The sequence below is a fragment of the Entelurus aequoreus genome, linkage group LG14 (genome assembly GCF_033978785.1).
Source record: "Entelurus aequoreus isolate RoL-2023_Sb linkage group LG14, RoL_Eaeq_v1.1, whole genome shotgun sequence".
NCBI classification, from domain to species: Eukaryota; Metazoa; Chordata; class Actinopteri; order Syngnathiformes; family Syngnathidae; genus Entelurus; species Entelurus aequoreus.
In genome coordinates this window covers 48,107,871-48,124,467 of record NC_084744.1, presented here as the reverse complement: position 1 = coordinate 48,124,467, position 16,597 = coordinate 48,107,871, and the positions used below count along the sequence as shown (strand labels likewise).

General features: G+C 39.8%; 1 protein-coding gene across 5 annotated transcripts in view; it reads right to left on the bottom strand.

Annotated features, from left to right (window-relative positions):
• Positions 1 to 16,597, bottom strand: part of dip2a (disco-interacting protein 2 homolog A) — a 222,984-nt gene that overhangs the window by 15,921 nt on the left and 190,466 nt on the right. For all 5 annotated transcript variants that reach the window (XM_062070068.1, XM_062070064.1, XM_062070065.1 and 2 more), the window contains 9 exons: positions 16,241 to 16,321; positions 12,824 to 12,951; positions 9,089 to 9,203; positions 5,726 to 5,927; positions 5,513 to 5,613; positions 5,316 to 5,396; positions 3,252 to 3,369; positions 3,060 to 3,181; positions 1,447 to 1,558 (listed from right to left, as the gene is read on the bottom strand). In XM_062070068.1, coding sequence (XP_061926052.1) covers positions 1,447 to 1,558; positions 3,060 to 3,181; positions 3,252 to 3,369; positions 5,316 to 5,396; positions 5,513 to 5,613; positions 5,726 to 5,927; positions 9,089 to 9,203; positions 12,824 to 12,951; positions 16,241 to 16,321 — 1,060 coding nt within the window. The remainder of the gene's footprint in view (positions 1 to 1,446; positions 1,559 to 3,059; positions 3,182 to 3,251; positions 3,370 to 5,315; positions 5,397 to 5,512; positions 5,614 to 5,725; positions 5,928 to 9,088; positions 9,204 to 12,823; positions 12,952 to 16,240; positions 16,322 to 16,597) is intronic.

Sequence of the window (16,597 nt, the reverse complement as noted above, 5' to 3'; positions counted from 1 at the left end):
ATTCCGGGCATTAAATTAAACATTTTGTGTGATCAATTTAACAGCACACATTATCCATGTTAACAATCATACACGTACACACAAAAAGAAAAACAATTACAGAAAAAGGAATAGGCTGAAGCCAAGGCTTATATTTGCCTAACCTATACATTCACTGAAAATTAGATTGCCAGGAACATCAACGTTAAAAATAAATAAATGAGATGAAAGTAGAGATGTCCGATAATATTGGACTGCCAATATTATCGGCCGATAAATGCTTTAAAATGTAATATCGGAAATTATCGGTATCGGTTTCAATCAAACCATTTTTTTGGCTGAAGCAACTCAACCTCATCTGAATAGACACACATGGAAATCTGTTAAAATACAAAACATACACGTGACCTTACTGTACCTGATTATAAGACAACAACCTTTTTTTTCAGCCCAATTAAAAAAAATAAAATTTTACTAACATAATTAAAGACATACATTCCCTTGTAATATCAGTAAAAAAATGGTACAGCTGCTAATCACTTGAATGACTACTCTGCTTTATTTATCATCATTACTATTTGTACTTTGTTGTTGGCTAACTTGTTGACTACCGTTGGACACTTTTTTTTCCAGTAGGTCTCGGTGTCACGGCTGCATTTCTCCATGTCACAGGTGTGTGTGTGTGTGTGTGTGTGTGCATGTGCGTGTGTGTGTGCAAGTGTCAGGAAGAAAAGATCAGAGAAAACGATAGCCATCACCTGCTGGTTTGTATGTTAGTCCTATCTTTTTCCGAATATTTTGGAGAACCACATCCTCTACAGTACACATTTGATCTATTGGTCTATTTATTTGGTCAGAGTTACAGGAACGCTCTGCTGTTTTTAAGGACCTTCTGCAAAAAAGCTAGTCAAAGATTATCAATATGACAGCCCTATGTTTTTAAGAATCTGCTGCAAAAATGTTTTTTGAACTGAATTCACAGGCCAACAGTTGAAAAGCCCAAATGATGAATACGAGAGGACCTAAAATGGAACCTTGAGGAACACCACTAGTATAACTCAAGAAGTTGAACAAATGACTACTGACTGCATGTAAAGTAAACAAACCACAGCAACACCTAGTTTACATAAATAACATTATGAACTGCCAAAAAAGAGAACCTAAAGGGTCGCCTTGAGGAACGCCTCAGTCGTCACAAGTTTGGAGCCCAGTGTTCTGTGTTTGCTAGCAAGGTTAAATGTCAATGCAAGGATCTGCCAATGTGTTTACAGCAGTCCAAGTTCCTCTAGACAAAAGGAGCACACTAGTCTTTTTTAGGAATTTGCTGCAATAATGTTTGTCTCCCAAGTATTAATCTGACCTCGGGCCCAGTGGTGTCAATCCCGGATCGGATTTGGCCCCTGATCTACGCTAATCCCTCTACAAAGTCAGTGCGAAAATATGAAGGTGTCCGGCATCATAGGTCACCTGTGTCCAACACCGTGGGCCAGCTCTTGACGTCAACTGCAGCAGCGGCCTCTTTGGATTTCAGCAGTTTCATTATTGCTTGAGTGGTCAGTATACACACCGACTTACTGACCTTTAACACAAAGATACCACACTACATTACAACTCAATTGTGTACACTTTCTATAAGACTTTCTGTAAGACTTCGAAGGGAACTGCGCTATTTGGGGGATTTTGCCTATCACTCATAATAATGAGACAAGAACACACATCTTTTTTGTATGGATTTTGATTTTAAAGATTTAAAAAGAATGCTGCTAATAGGAGTCCATTATGTTTCCTTCAAAGCCCTCTAAAACAACTTCAGAAGAGTGGATCGGTGCGGCGTCTTCAGTAATGCGGACGCTGTATCGATCCATTGTGGTGAAGAAGCTGAGCCGGAAAGCAAAGCTCTCAATTTACCCGTCGATCTACATTCCCATCCTCACATATGGTTATGAGCTTTGGGTGCCCGAACCACCTCATCTGGCTCCTCTCGATGTGGAGGAGCAGCGGCTTTACTTTGAGCTCCTCCCGGATGGCAGAGCTTCTCACCCTATCTCTAAGGGAGAGCCCCGCCACCCCGCGGAAGAAACTCATTTCGGCCGCTTGTACCCGTGATCTTGTCCTTTCGGTCATAACCCCAAGCTCTTGACCATATGTGAGGATGGGACCGTAGATCGACCGGTAAATTGAGAGCTTTGCCTTCTGGCTCAGCTCCTTCTTCACCACAACGGATCGATACAGCGTCCGCATTACTGAAGACGCCGCACCGATCCGCCTGTTGATCTCACGATCCACTCTTCCCTCACTCGTGAACAAGACTCCGAGGTACTTGAACTCCTCCACTATATATATATATATATATATATATATATATATATATATATATATATATGTATATATATATATATATAAAAATGTAGTGACGGACACGTTCAAAACAATATGTAATATGTGCAGTATTTAAGTATATAACGTAGTGACGGACACGTTCAAAACAATATGTATAGTATTTACAGTATTTTAGTCATTTGCCGGAACTTCTTTAATGGGCGCATTGATTTTAAGTGCTAATAGCAACATAGTTCCTACTTCCGTCAACAAACGTGTGTTTTCTATTCATGGCAGACTTCGTATCAGACAACGGAGACGACTATTTTTGGACAAATCAGGATTAAATAACCTTATTTTTTGAAGCTAAATATAGAGAGGATGAACTGCTGGTTATAGAAGCTCAGCGAGCACAAACAGAGGGTGAAACATTGCAGCAGACGGGACCAATAGATTAAGGACCGGCATGACTCGGTGCCGTTAATGTGACGCTTGCCAAGCTATGCCGACAGAAACGAAGTGCTTCTGCTGCTCTCAGAGGCACACAATGTTATTATCGATGAAAAGGCTTCTTGTATCTGGCGAGGAAGACACAGCTCAAAGAAACTGCATCACAACGAATGGGGAAAAAAAATACATGTGTTCTTGTCTCTCATAGGGATTGTGAAACAATAGGCCAAATTAAAAGAAACGTTATAAAATAAAAAACGCAGTTCCTCTTTAATGAACATATCACTGAGCGTCTGCAGCGTTTGTGTTACCTCAACAATCATCTTAACAGTGGGGAGGGTGGTGGCCAAGTTCTGTGGGTGTGGGGGTCTGACTGTCACCGGGACACAGCCAGCATACAAGCAGCCATAGAAAGTGGCTATCAGGTCGATTCCTGGGCATAAATACAAGTAATTATTACGTTTAACAGTCTAGATAGTGAGAATCCGGCTTCTGTTGAGTACCTGGTGGGTAGACAAGTGCTACGTGGTCCCCAGTGTTGAGGCGCCCCATCAGAGCCGCAGCAACACGTTCGGCCCGCTTGTGTAGCTGCAGACAGGAAGCTGAACTCGCCACCGTGCCCTAAAAGGCAACATGACAAATGTATCTATGCAGCCATGTGGGATAATACAGTGGAACCTCGATGTATGAACATCTGATTGTACACACTTTTCACTTTACGAACCAGAGACCAAATAAGAATATGCTTTAGTGTAGGAACCTTGTCTCCATGTACAAACGTTTCAGTCCCCCATTGTATGTTTGCAGTCAGCCATTGAGGGTGGGCTTATCGATCTCCGTCAGCAGAGCAATAACCAAAACAGTGCTGTTGTTAGCTACTGGGCTAATTGCTCATTTGTGAGCTTTTTGAGTGTTAATTAGCCTTTTTACAGCATTTTTATAGTTTTGCTAGCTCAATATGAGTCCAAAGAGAGCAATGGACAAGCGATGTTTGGTTGGAAACATTTAGTAAGTTTCCACAGTGTTGTCTACACTGCCTCCCCTTTTCTTTGGCTGAACACAAAGAAGATTACCATCATTTTTGGACTATAAGTCGCACTTAAAATCCTTTAATTTTCTCAAAAATTGACAGTGCGCCTTATAACCTGGTGCGCCTTGTGTATGTTCTAGTTCAGGTTGTCTTTACGGACTGCTTTTCTGTGATACAAGTTGTAATGATAAGTGTGACCAGTAGATGGCAGTCACACATAAAATATACATGAGGTTGATGCCTGTTTAAAAAATGGCACTAGCAAGTACGGTATGCAGGCAACACCAAAACGTTGGTATTTCATTGAGAATATAGAACATTACAAATGGGCCTTCAAAAATCTCTCAAAATGTTTAGTACGACGTTGGTAAGTTACAAAGCCGCACCGCTTGATGGACTGTCGGAGCATTACGGCTACCGTAGTCAGACGTGCTGTGTTTCAACATATTTGGTCTGTGTATAAGGAGCCCAAAATGACGCCTAGTAGGAGACATTATCTGGCGTTTTATTTTGCAGTATTATGCAAAACTAACTTTTATCACCTATTGGCACCTGCTAATGTGTTTTTGAGATCTGCGTAAGTCATGAAAATTGGCGCACATCCACCATTGTAGACCGTGCAGTTGTCAATGAGCTCCTTTTTCTCTAACGTCTTGTGGGACATTAATCCTCCGCTGTTGCCATTTCTAATACAAAGTAACAGAGTTCTGACTCGCATCTGTCAGTAGACTCACTATGGAAGCGCTAAAAACTCCCGCTACAACAAAGATGTCAGCGAGAAGACGCTGTCGAAGTGGAGCCACGTAAATAAGACATCTTGAAGAGATGGTCAGAAAGTAGCTTGACATCACATCACGGTACACTATATTGCCAAAAGTATTTGGCCACCCATCCAAATGATCAGAATCAGGTGTCCTAATCACTTGGCCCGGCCACAGGCGTATAAAATCAAGCACTTAGGCATGGAGACTGTTTCTACAAATATTTGTGAAAGAATGGGCCTCTCTCAGGAACTTAGTGATTTCCATCGTGGAACTGTCATAGTGCAACAAATCCAGTCGTGAAATTTCCTCGCTCCTAAATATTCAAAGGCAACGGTCGGCTTTACTGTAAGAAAATGGAACTTGACTGGCCTGCACAGATTCCTGACCTGAACCCGATAGAACACCTTTGGGATGAATTAGAACGGAGACTGAGAGCCAGGCCTTCTCGACCAACATCAGTGTGTGACCTCACCTATGCACTTTTGGAAGAATGGTGGAAAATTCCTATAAACACACTCCGCAACCTTGTGGACACCCAGAAGAGTTGAAGCTGTAATAGCTGCAAAAAGTGGACCGACATCATATTGAACCCTATGGGTTAGGAATGGGATGGCACTTCAAGTTTATATGCGAGTCAAGGCAGGTGGCCAAATACTTTTGGCAATATAGTGTACGAACCATGTTCACGAAAAAATTCAGTTTGTAAATCGAGGTTCCACTGTAACTCATTAAGATTAATGGACATCTCAAAAGACTTTGACGAGTCTAGGTACCTTGGCATTGAGAACAAGGAACAGCGGATGGTCTGGCGTGGCCTGCGCTCTCCACTGTAGCACATCCTGAATATAGAGGAACTACAAGTGCACATAGACACACAAATGCAACAGTTACTTCACACATAAACATACAGAAACAAGAAAGCTCCACCTGAAATGAGAGCATTTATGTTGACGTCAAACCACGTCCGCACCTGATCGTTGTCTTCCAACTGGGTCACATCTCTCCCACAGGCTTGTGCTATCCTCTTTCCCGCCACCAGGTTGCCCACTATCATAGAAGCGGGGCCCACCTCTGGACACCACATACACATTCATCACTCAGTGAATACCAAACATCATTAAAATAAACAGCAGTAAAAATAAAAAATCTTCCCCTTGCAGCGGGGAAGTGTGCTGCTCCGCACCTGGCTGCTTTTGTCTCGGCTTGGGCAGGTTGGTGACGCACGCGTGAGGGCACATGAGGACATTGCAGGGATGCAAGGCGCCCTCTAGGAAGCGCTGTTTAGTCTCTGAAATGTGGATGCCACCCAGGGGAGCCTTGGGAAGTGTGTTGGCAGGCACCAGAGCCAAGCAGTACACTCCCACCTGGTGGATGCTGTCTATTGCCTGGAAACAACAAGATGATTAAAAAAACAGCAGGTCAACAAAGCAGTCAAGCAAAAGGTATAATTATAAAATACTCACCTGACGTATTCATTCTGAAATATAGACATAATATACAGTACCACTTTAATGTTTGGAGACACTTGCTCATGCTTTCATTGAATAGGCAGGTGTCCTTAAATGTTTACCATGAATTGATTAACGTGGACCCCGACTTAAACAAGTTGAAAAACGTATTCGGGTGTTACCATTTAGTGGTCAATTGTACGGAATATGTACTGTACTGTGCAATCTACTAATAAAAGTTTCAATCAATCAATGTGTGGTATTGTATCCACTGCATGTTATTTGCCACTTGCCAAGATTTAACATTTTATTTCCAGAAATGTCTCTAGTTTTAAGAGCTATTTACCTATTTTCAGTCATTGACTTTATATATCACAGTCTTCATTTTATTCTGAATAATTAAAATTGGTCTACTTTAATTTAAAAAATGTTAAAATTAAGAAAATAACTATTCAAATAAGATATCTTGGTTTTCCCCAGATATTAATTTAAAGATTATACAACATCACGAGGATGTTTAATTTAAGAATTGCAGGTTGAAAAATGGTTGTTTTCTACATCCAATACTTTCTTAAAAGTCCTGCTAATTTCTAGATGTACAAATCTTAATTTAGAATGTTTATCACGTAAAATTAACTAGCTGCATGGACAGATAATTTCACAAGTTTTAATTATTTTATTTTTTTCAAAAATGTAGTCTTTTTATCTTATATTTTGTCAGCACTTTTTTGCAGTGTATACATTAGATGATATATAATATTCAGACTTAACAGCCATCTTCATAATTACAACATGTTTTTTATTATACAGGAAGCATTCAATTAATTGTGGTGTAATGTGTGGGTCCAGAAAGAAGAGCCCTCCAGCTGTGATTAAAAGCAAATTAATGTCATAATTAAAATTATATAATAATGTGCGCAAGTCCAACACTGACTTGAAATTTCTCCAATGTGGGATCAAGTCAATCCTATTGTACCGGTATTTAAGCTAATTATATACAATTATTCAATCAATATTGGAGATTTTCAACATTTCAAACATACTTTATGTGAACAAAATGTACACTTTAATGCAGATTAATCCATCATAACTATTCATTTAAACTGCTTAAATATTTGAATGCAATTAACCTATTTGCAGCGCAGAATGACTCAGAGTCCCTTAAAGGATTTTGGCAGCGCATTTCGGTAAGTTTGTCCAAATAATGTTAGTGTCACGCATGCTCAAAGGGGCAGTTGAGCAGTAATGACCGGCTGCAGAAGCAAACAAGTCAATATAAAAGAGGCTACACAGAAAATGACACTTTAATAACATAAAATGGTCCACAATAATGTGGATGTTTGTTTAGAAAATCACATGTTTTTGTTCACATGGTGTTAAGGTGTTTAATAAACACGGTAAGTGCATATATACAGTATAGTCCCTTTCCTTTTTAGTCTCTTTGTTGATGCAATATGAAACTTGGTTAAAATAGATTAAAAACATTTATGATATTTAATTGTGATTAATATAAATGAATGCACAGCAACACTGTTTAATCTAATTAAACATTTTAATAGTTTGACAGCCTGCGTAAACACTTAAACTCAACAGTACTAAAATTAAAGGGGACCTACAATGAATTTCCTATTTTCTGTTACAATGTTGCATACTCGTGTTAAACAATGCCAAGGCGTCATATCAAAAAGTTCATACATTTTGGTGTGAGCGTGCAGGCAGTTTTGGATGTCTCTTTTTCGCTGGTTTTTGCAGTCTGGCTAAGTTGTGATGTCACGGCGAGGTGGACATATGTACTTATTTAGACATGAAGTTAAGCTCCTCCCGCTCAGCTTCCGGTCATGAGGAAACACAAAAAAGGTGAGCTCAAATTTTGATTATCAAATAATCTTGGCATGTGCATAATAATACACCATGCCAAATCTGAATCAATATGTTTATGAAGTTTATTTTCGACCGTGTCTGAAAGAAAAATAGTGATGACGACTTTAAGATACAGTCGTGGTCAAAAGTTTACATACACTCGTAAAGGACATAATGTCATGGCTGTCTTGAGTTTCCAATAATTTCTACAACTCTTATTTTTTTGTGGTAGAGTGATTGGAGCACATACTTGTTGGTCATAAAAAACATTCATGAAGTTTGTTTCTTTTATGAATTTATTATGGGTCTGCTGAAAGTGTGACCAAATCTGCTGGGTCAAAAGTATACATACAGCAATGTTAATATTTGGTTACATGTCCCTTGGCAAGTTTCACTGCAATAAGGCGCTTTTGGTAGCCATCCACAAGCTTCTGGGTGAATTTTTGACCACTCCTCTTGACAAAATTGGTGTAGTTCAGCTAAATGTGTTGGTTTTCTGACATGGACTTGTTTCTTCAGCATTATCCACACATTTAAGTCAGGACTTTGGGAAGGCCATTCTAAAACCTTCATTCTAGCCTGATTTAGCCATTCCTTTACCACTTTTGAGGTGTGTTTGGGGTCATTGTCCTGTTGGAACACCCAACTGCGCCCAAGACCCAACCTCCGGGCTGATGATTTTAGGTTGTCCTGAAGAATTTGGATGTAATCCTCCTTTTTCATTGTCCCATTTACTCTCTGTAAAGCACCAGTTCCATTGGCAGCAAAACAGGCCCAGGGCATAATACTACCACCACCAAGCTTGACGGTAGGCCTGGTGTTCCTGGGATTAAAAGCCTCACCTTTTCTCCTCCAAACACATTGCTGGGTGTTGTGGCCAAACAGCTTAATTTTTGTTTCATCTGACATCACATGGACAAAGATAAGACCTTCTGGAGGAAAGTTCTGTGATCAGATGAAACAAAAATGTAGCTGTTAGGCCACAATACCCAGCAATGTGCTCAATGGCCTGCCATTTTTAAACTCCTCAAAACTTCTCGTTTTGAAACTATTAGGTTTTGGGAGTTCAAACACAGGTGTAATTTCTTCTTTTAAATGAAAAATTCCAAGATTTCCCACATTTGATGTGCTGTGCTAAAGCATTGACTATCGACAATGTGTGGTTGTGTACACACAATGTTTTATAAGAACCTTGTGTGATAGTAACAGTGTAAATAAAAAATATAGCCACTAAGTACCTGCAGGACGCGGCTCATCCATTGGAAGCTGTCTTCCTCTGAGGCGTCTGGTCTCTGCTCGGCCACGACAACGATCCTCTCGTCATGCAGCACCGACACAGAAAACACAGCTATCCTGCAACACACATCGCAAAATTTCATATTTGGTGGATGCATGTCTGGAGGTTTCTAATGAGAGCTAATATTTCATTTATTTATTGGCACAATATAAACACTACAAAAGGTAACATTGGGGAAAAAAACCATAGAGACAAGAAATGAGTAATGAGAAATATGTAATAAGAAATAAGAAATAAGTGCAGGTGAGAAAAGAAACCCAAAAAGGCTTCTGCAAGGTTCTCACCTAAAGCAGTAAATTAACAAATAAAATTAAATATAGTATATAAAAAAAATAAGATAACAAGTAGTCTACCTTGTGTGGATTGAGTCTAGGTGCGTGTGTGTGTGCCTGTGAGGAAGTATAGGGCTACATTGTAAGGTAGGAACAGATGGAGAATGTTGATTCATCAGGCTGGGCCTTAATCTATGTTTAAAGTTAGTGAGTGAAGATGAGGAGTTTGCAATACATAGATGATTATTCCAGAGTAAAGGACCTCTGTGTTTGATGGAAAACTGGCTAAGAGTGATAGGAGATTATAGGACGGAGATGATCAGTTTGTCTAGTAATATGATAATGAACTTGCGAATTGGTCTTAAAATACTCTTTGAAAGGGTTAGGAAGCATATTAGGGAGGTAAGTATATTTATAGATAAAATAAGAGGACTGAACTGTGTTGATATCATAAATAGATAGTACATTTAGTTTACTAAAAGAGGAGCAGATGGAGCCAAATAGTTAGAGGAGGTAGCAATTATTACAAATATTTTTTGCATAATGAATAATTTGTGTCAATTTGATGGATATGTACTAGCCCAGACAATATTGCAATATTGCAATAGATAAGATATGGATACATTAAACTGTATCCTGATTCTTCTGATGTTACCAAGATAGGGGCGGCGTGGCGAAGTTGGTAGAGTGGCCGTGCCAGCAATCGGAGGGTTGCTGGTTACTGGGGTTCAATCCCCACCTTCTACCATCCTAGTCACATCCGTTGTGTCCTTGGGCAAGACACTTCACCCTTGCTCCTGATGGCTGCTGGTTAGCGCCTTGCATGGCAGCTCCCGCCATTAGTGTGTGAATGTGTGTGTGAATGGGTGAATGTGGAAATACTGTCAAAGCGCTTTGAGTACCTTGGAGGTAGAAAAGCGCTATACAAGTATAACCCATTTATCATATCTTGACACTTTATTGGTTACTGAACCTGTGTTCTGTCCATGACAGTTATTGATCCACTAGGATACCTAGAAATTTGGTAGATGAAACTTGACTAATTTTGATTCCTCCAATAGAAATCTTAGCACTCTGTTTACAGTATGTTTTGTTTTTGTTTGCAAACACAATAAAGTAGGATTTTTTTTTTTTACATTCAGTGATAGCCTAATAACAAGAAACCATTCAGATAGCATGGCTATACCAGAATCAGCTTCCCTAATGAGGTTTTCAAATTTCTTGTGAGTTAGGATCTAATTTGTATCATCAGCCAATGGTGTAAAGGATGAAGATACCGTAGCCAGGTCATTGATGTAAATAAGAAATAATTGGGGTCCAAGTATAGACCCCTGAGGAACTTCACATTACATCTTAATCCATAAACGTGGATGCATGTGAAAAAGTGCAATATATTTATCTGTACAGTAATCTATTTATTTATATCTGCACATTATTGCTCTTTTATCCTAAACTACAACGAGCTAATGCAACTAAATGTTGTTCTTATCTGTACTGTAAAGTTTAAATTTGAATGACATTAAAAGGAAATCTAAATCTAATCTTAATTTTGGATGAAGAACAACCTTTGACATACACATATTTACATATTGCTCACAGTTATAAACATAACTAGACAGCCATTTAAAAGTAATATTTTGAAAACCATCGATATGTAATTCATCAAGTAAAATAGTATAATCAACAGAATCAAAAGCTTTAGAAAGATCAAGGAATATGCCAAGAACAAATTCCTTCTTATTAAAGGCGGTATAGATATTCTCAACCAATTGAATAAGAGCCATATCGGTGGAGTGATTTTTCCTAAAATAGGAAAGCTAAAGCGCATATACTACTACTGTTTGGATAATTTGCATAGGATGCTTGCACTGCCTTCCTTAACTGGAGGTGAGTGCCAACGGGCAAACGGTAAGCGTCGAGTTATGTATAAATTGGAGGTTTCCCATCCTTCTTTTACTATTACCCACATTCTACAGATGCCGCTTCTACAGCAGTACCACTTTCCCTCACTTCTGGTTTTCTATCATCATTATGTCTCTCTTTGCCTTCACTGGTATGCTTCTGTGGACTTATCAAAAAAAATAACACAAAAATTCTAGAGAAATAGCAAACCTAGCTTAATTGCATTGGATCTCATTTGGTTGTACTGGTGTACCAAATGTTGTGGCTGTCTGTCTGTGTACTCAGATTAGAGATTAGAGTAGTCCCGATACCAACATTTTGGTACTGGTACCAAAATTATTTTGATGCTTTTCGGTACTTTGATACTTATCTAAATAAAGGGGACCACAAAAAATTGCATTGTTGGCTTTATTTTAACAAAAAATCTTAGGGTACATTAAACACATGTTTCTTATTGCAAGTTTGTCCTTAAATAAAATAGTGAACATACAAGACAACTTGTCTTTTAGTAGTAAATAAACAAACAAAGGCTCCTAATTTAGTCTGCTGACATATGCAGTAACATATTGTGTCATGTTCCATTCTATTATTTTGTCAACATTATTAAGGACAAGTGGTAGAAAATTAATTATGAATCTACTTGTTCATTTACTGTTAATATCTGCTTACTTTCTTGTTTAACATTTTCTATCTACACTTCTGTTAATATGTAATAAACATTTATTTTTCTGTTTGGATGCTTTACATTAGTTTTGGATGATACCACAAATTTGGGTATCAATCCGATACCAAGTCGTTACATGATCATACATTGGCATATTCAAAGTCCTCATGTGTCCAGGGACATATTTCCTGAGTTTATAAACATAATATAAATTTTTTTAAAAACGAAAGAAGATGTTGTGATGCCAAAAAATATTGACGTAATCATAGTAGTATCGACTAGATACGTTCATGTACTTGGTATCATTACAGTGGATGTCAGGTGTAGATCCACCAATGGCGTTTGTTTACATTTTGACGCCGGTGAGCTACGGTGTGTAGTGAAGCATGATTAGATTCCTCGTCCTGCAGGGAGTATACTTGAAAGAACTTTACTTTATTTGTCGCCATGAAGGCAAGGATTAGTGATTTAGAAGTAGCTAAATCATTGCAGACTGGGGCTGAACTTTAGCCGCTAACTAGCTAACCATGTCTTAAAGCACCTCTTCTTGAGGGCGTTTCATTGTTATGGCTTCACCTTCATTATCAGTTTTTAAGCCAAAATGCGTCCGTTCTCCCTTTTCTGTCTATACACTGTGTCTGTTTGTAAGTACTCCGTGGTTGTGCGCTGCCAAACATGCTCCTCTACTCGTAAACCAGCAATGACACGACGTGACGACGACGGGGATGCTGGGGGGTGGCGGACTACTGGTACTTTTCAGAGGCGGTATAGTACCGAATATGATTCATTACTACCGTACAACCCTATTAGAGATGATATAAATTATGTGTTTTCTGACCTCCCCCTGTAAACAAACTTCATAGGCTCCACCGCCAGCGCTGTAGCAACCACGTCGTCAGCGTTGTGTCGCCGCCCACTGACCACCATCAAGCCATCCATCTTCCCGACAATAAACACGAGACTGTCCTGGTGGACACAGAAATAAGAGCATGCCATTAGATGGAAATATTTTCAAATGAATGCAAGTTTGGTGGATGATGCAAAACATTCTGTATCCTCATCTGATCAGTCTATTTCAGATTCACTGCCATGCACATCCATCAAAGACTCGCTGAGGCCAGGCCCTGAATCACCGCGACAGATGTCAGGTAGAGGCATAAAATTCCTCCTTCACTGGCTTCAAAAAAGTCAGTGATTCATCGGATCTATTTACGTATTACACATCACATATCTTCGTAGCACAATAAAGTATGCTGTCAGCGCTGGCCAACTCATTTTGAGGCGTAATTCAGGTCAGAGAAACCATTAAAGAGGTCCCCTTTGCAATCAACATGCAAAAAATGCAGAGTACGGCTTTTACTTCTCATTATTGGTGTCTTTGGAATTGCTTTTCAGTCAATATGCCAGCATGTTTGTTGATTAAAATAGCTTACGTCACATTGGAAGCGGAAGAGTCCAAATTAAAGCTATGTGTTTGAAAAGGAAAATTAAGGTTTAAATGTATTATGGTCGCAAAAGTACAAAACCCAAAACCAGTGAAGTTGGCACGTTGTGCAAATCGTAAATAAAAACAGAATACAATGATTTGCAAATCCTTTTCAACTTATATTCAATTAAATAGACTGCAAAGACAAGATATTTAATGTTTGAACTGAGAAACTTAATATTTTTTTGCAAAAAATCATTCATTTTGGATTTAATGGCAGCAACACAATGCAAAAAAGTTGGCACAGAAGCATTTTTACCACTGTGTTACATTGCCTTTCCTTTTAACAACACTCAGTTAACGTTTGGGAAATGAGACCAATTTTTGGAGCTTTTCAGGTGGAATTTTTTCCCATTCTTGCTTGATGTACAGCTTAAGTTGTTCAACAGTCCGGGGGTCTCCGTTGTGGTATTTTAGGCTTCTTAATCCGCCACACATTTTCAATGGGAGACAGGTCTGGACTACAGGCAGGCCAGCCTAGTACCCGCACTCTTTTACTATGAAGCCACGCTGTTGTAACACGTGGCTTGGCATTGTCTTGCTGAAATAAGCAGGGGCGTCCATAATAGCGTTGCTTGGATGGCAACATATGTTGCTCCAAAACCTGTGTGTACCTTTCAGCATTAATGGTGCCTTCACAGATGTGAGTGTTACCCATGTCTTGGGCACTAATACACCCCCATACCATCACAGATGCTGGCTTTTGAACTTTGCGCCTAGAACAATCCGGATAGTTCTTTTCCTTTTTGGTCCGGAGGACACGACATCCATAGTTTCCAAAAACAATGTGCACTCGTCAGACCACAGAACACTTTTCCACTTTGCATCAGTCCATCTTAGATGAGCTCGGGCCCAGCGAAGCCGGCAGCATTTCTGGGTGTTGTTGATAAATGGCTTTCGCTTTGCATAGTAGTTTAAACTTGCACTTACAGATGTAGCGACCAACTGTAGTTACTGACAGTGGTTTTCTGAAGTGTTCCTGAGCTCATGTGGTGATATCCTTTACACACTGATGTTGGTTTTTCATGCAGTACTGCCTTAGGGATCGAAGGTCCGTAATATTATCGCTTACGTGCAGTTATTTCTCCAGATTCTCTAAACCTTTTGATGATATTACGGACCGTAGATGGTGAAATCCCTAAATTCCTTGCAATAGCTCGTTAAGAAATGTTGTTCTTTAACTGTTGGACAATTTGCTCACGTATTTGTTGACAAAGTGGTGACCCTCGCCCCATCCTTGTTTGTGAATGACTGAGCATTTCATGGAATCTACTTTTATACCCAATCATGGCACCCACCTGTTCCCAATTTGCCTGTTCACCTGTGAGATGTCCCAAATAAGTGTTTGATGAGCATTCCTCAACTTCTTTTTTTCCCACCTGTGCCAGCTTTTTTTAAACATGTTGCAGGCATCAAATTCCAAATGAGCTAATATTTGCAAAAAATAAAGTTTTCTAGTTCGAACGTTAAATATCTTGTCTTTGCAGTCAATTCAATTGAATATAGGTTGAAAAGGATTTGCAAATCATTGTATTCTGTTTTTATTTACCATTTACACAACGTGCCAACTTCACTGGTTTTGGGGTTTGTATTTGCAAACACGTCTCTCAATTTGTGCGTCTGTAATCCAATTCACGTGTCTATGTACTAATGTGTGTGTGTGTGTGTGTGTGTGTGTGTGTGTGTGTGTGTGTGTGTGTGTGTAATCCGAGCCGTGTGTGTGTGTTTTAAGTTGTCTGTCCATATTATGATTTGGCTGAAATGATTGCGTTGCCTCCATCAGGTGGTGGGACTCCCTCAGAGGTAGGGTGAGAAGCTCAGTCATACGGAAGGAGTTGAGAATAAAGCCGCTGCTATTCCGCATTGAGAGGAGCCAGTGAGGTGGTTCGGACATTTGGTCAGGAGGCCTCCAGACACCTCCCTGGAGAGATGTCTAGGGCACGTCCGGCCAGTAGGAGGCCACTGGGAAGACTGTGGGTCTGAGTCGCCCTATCTCTCAGGGAGCCATGCCACCCGGGGGAAACACGAGAATTTCGGTCGCTATATGTCAAAACATTACTGATAACTTATTTAAGTACAAAATAGTTCTGGCAAATATGTTACTGCTAAAACATGAACTTTTATATACAAAAAGTGATGGAAAGTCCATTATAATTGTTTTTGGCTTCGAGGCCAACACAAGCGCTAGTGGGTGCAAGGCGCTGCCCTAGTGGTGAGTATAGGGAAAGGCAAGGTGAAGTTGCAGAAACAAGCCTTTTTACAAGTTCGGATCGCTGCATGGCCAGACAACTCTAACACGGCAAAAGTGTCGCAAAAGTCACACAAATTTGATTACAGACACAGACTTTTTTTACGCACACAGAACTCTTAGTTCACACACACAGGTTGTATTAAACGCATACACAAATATGGTTACTCACACACAAGTCTTTCATGGCAGAAACATAGCAAAAAGTGTGTAAATGTGTAAAAAGACAGTCAACCGAGGTTTCCTGCTTTACACAAATCCTTTCACGCACACACACACACACACACACACACACACCGAAATACGGACAGAGATTTTTTTTTTAACCTACACACAAATCATAATACAGACATACAACTTAAAACACGCACACGCAGCTCTGATTACACACACGCACGTTGAAGTACAAACACACATTAGTACACAGACACGTGAATTGCACACACACACATTGAGATACGCATTTGCAAATAATTTTGCTATAATAATACTTCATATTAAATGAGGTACAAGAAACTTACTGGCCCCACAAAGCCCAGCAGTGAAGTCCTGGTGAAAGTTCGATCACTGACCGGAATTCCAGTGGACGTGACTGGGATGGTCTGCAACAAAATACCAGATTGTTAAAAATGATCACATGTAAATTAAAGAATCTGCTCTAGAGTGTCCGCCCTGAGATCGGTAGGTTGGAGTTCAAATCCCAGCCGAGTCATACCAAAGACTATAAAAATGGGACCCATAACCTCCCTGCTTGGCACTCAGCAACAAAGGGTTGGAGTTGGGGGTTAAATCACCAAAATGATTCCCAGGCGCGGCGCCGCTGCTGCCCACTGCTCCCCAAGGGGATGGGACAAATGCAGAGGACAAATTTCACCACA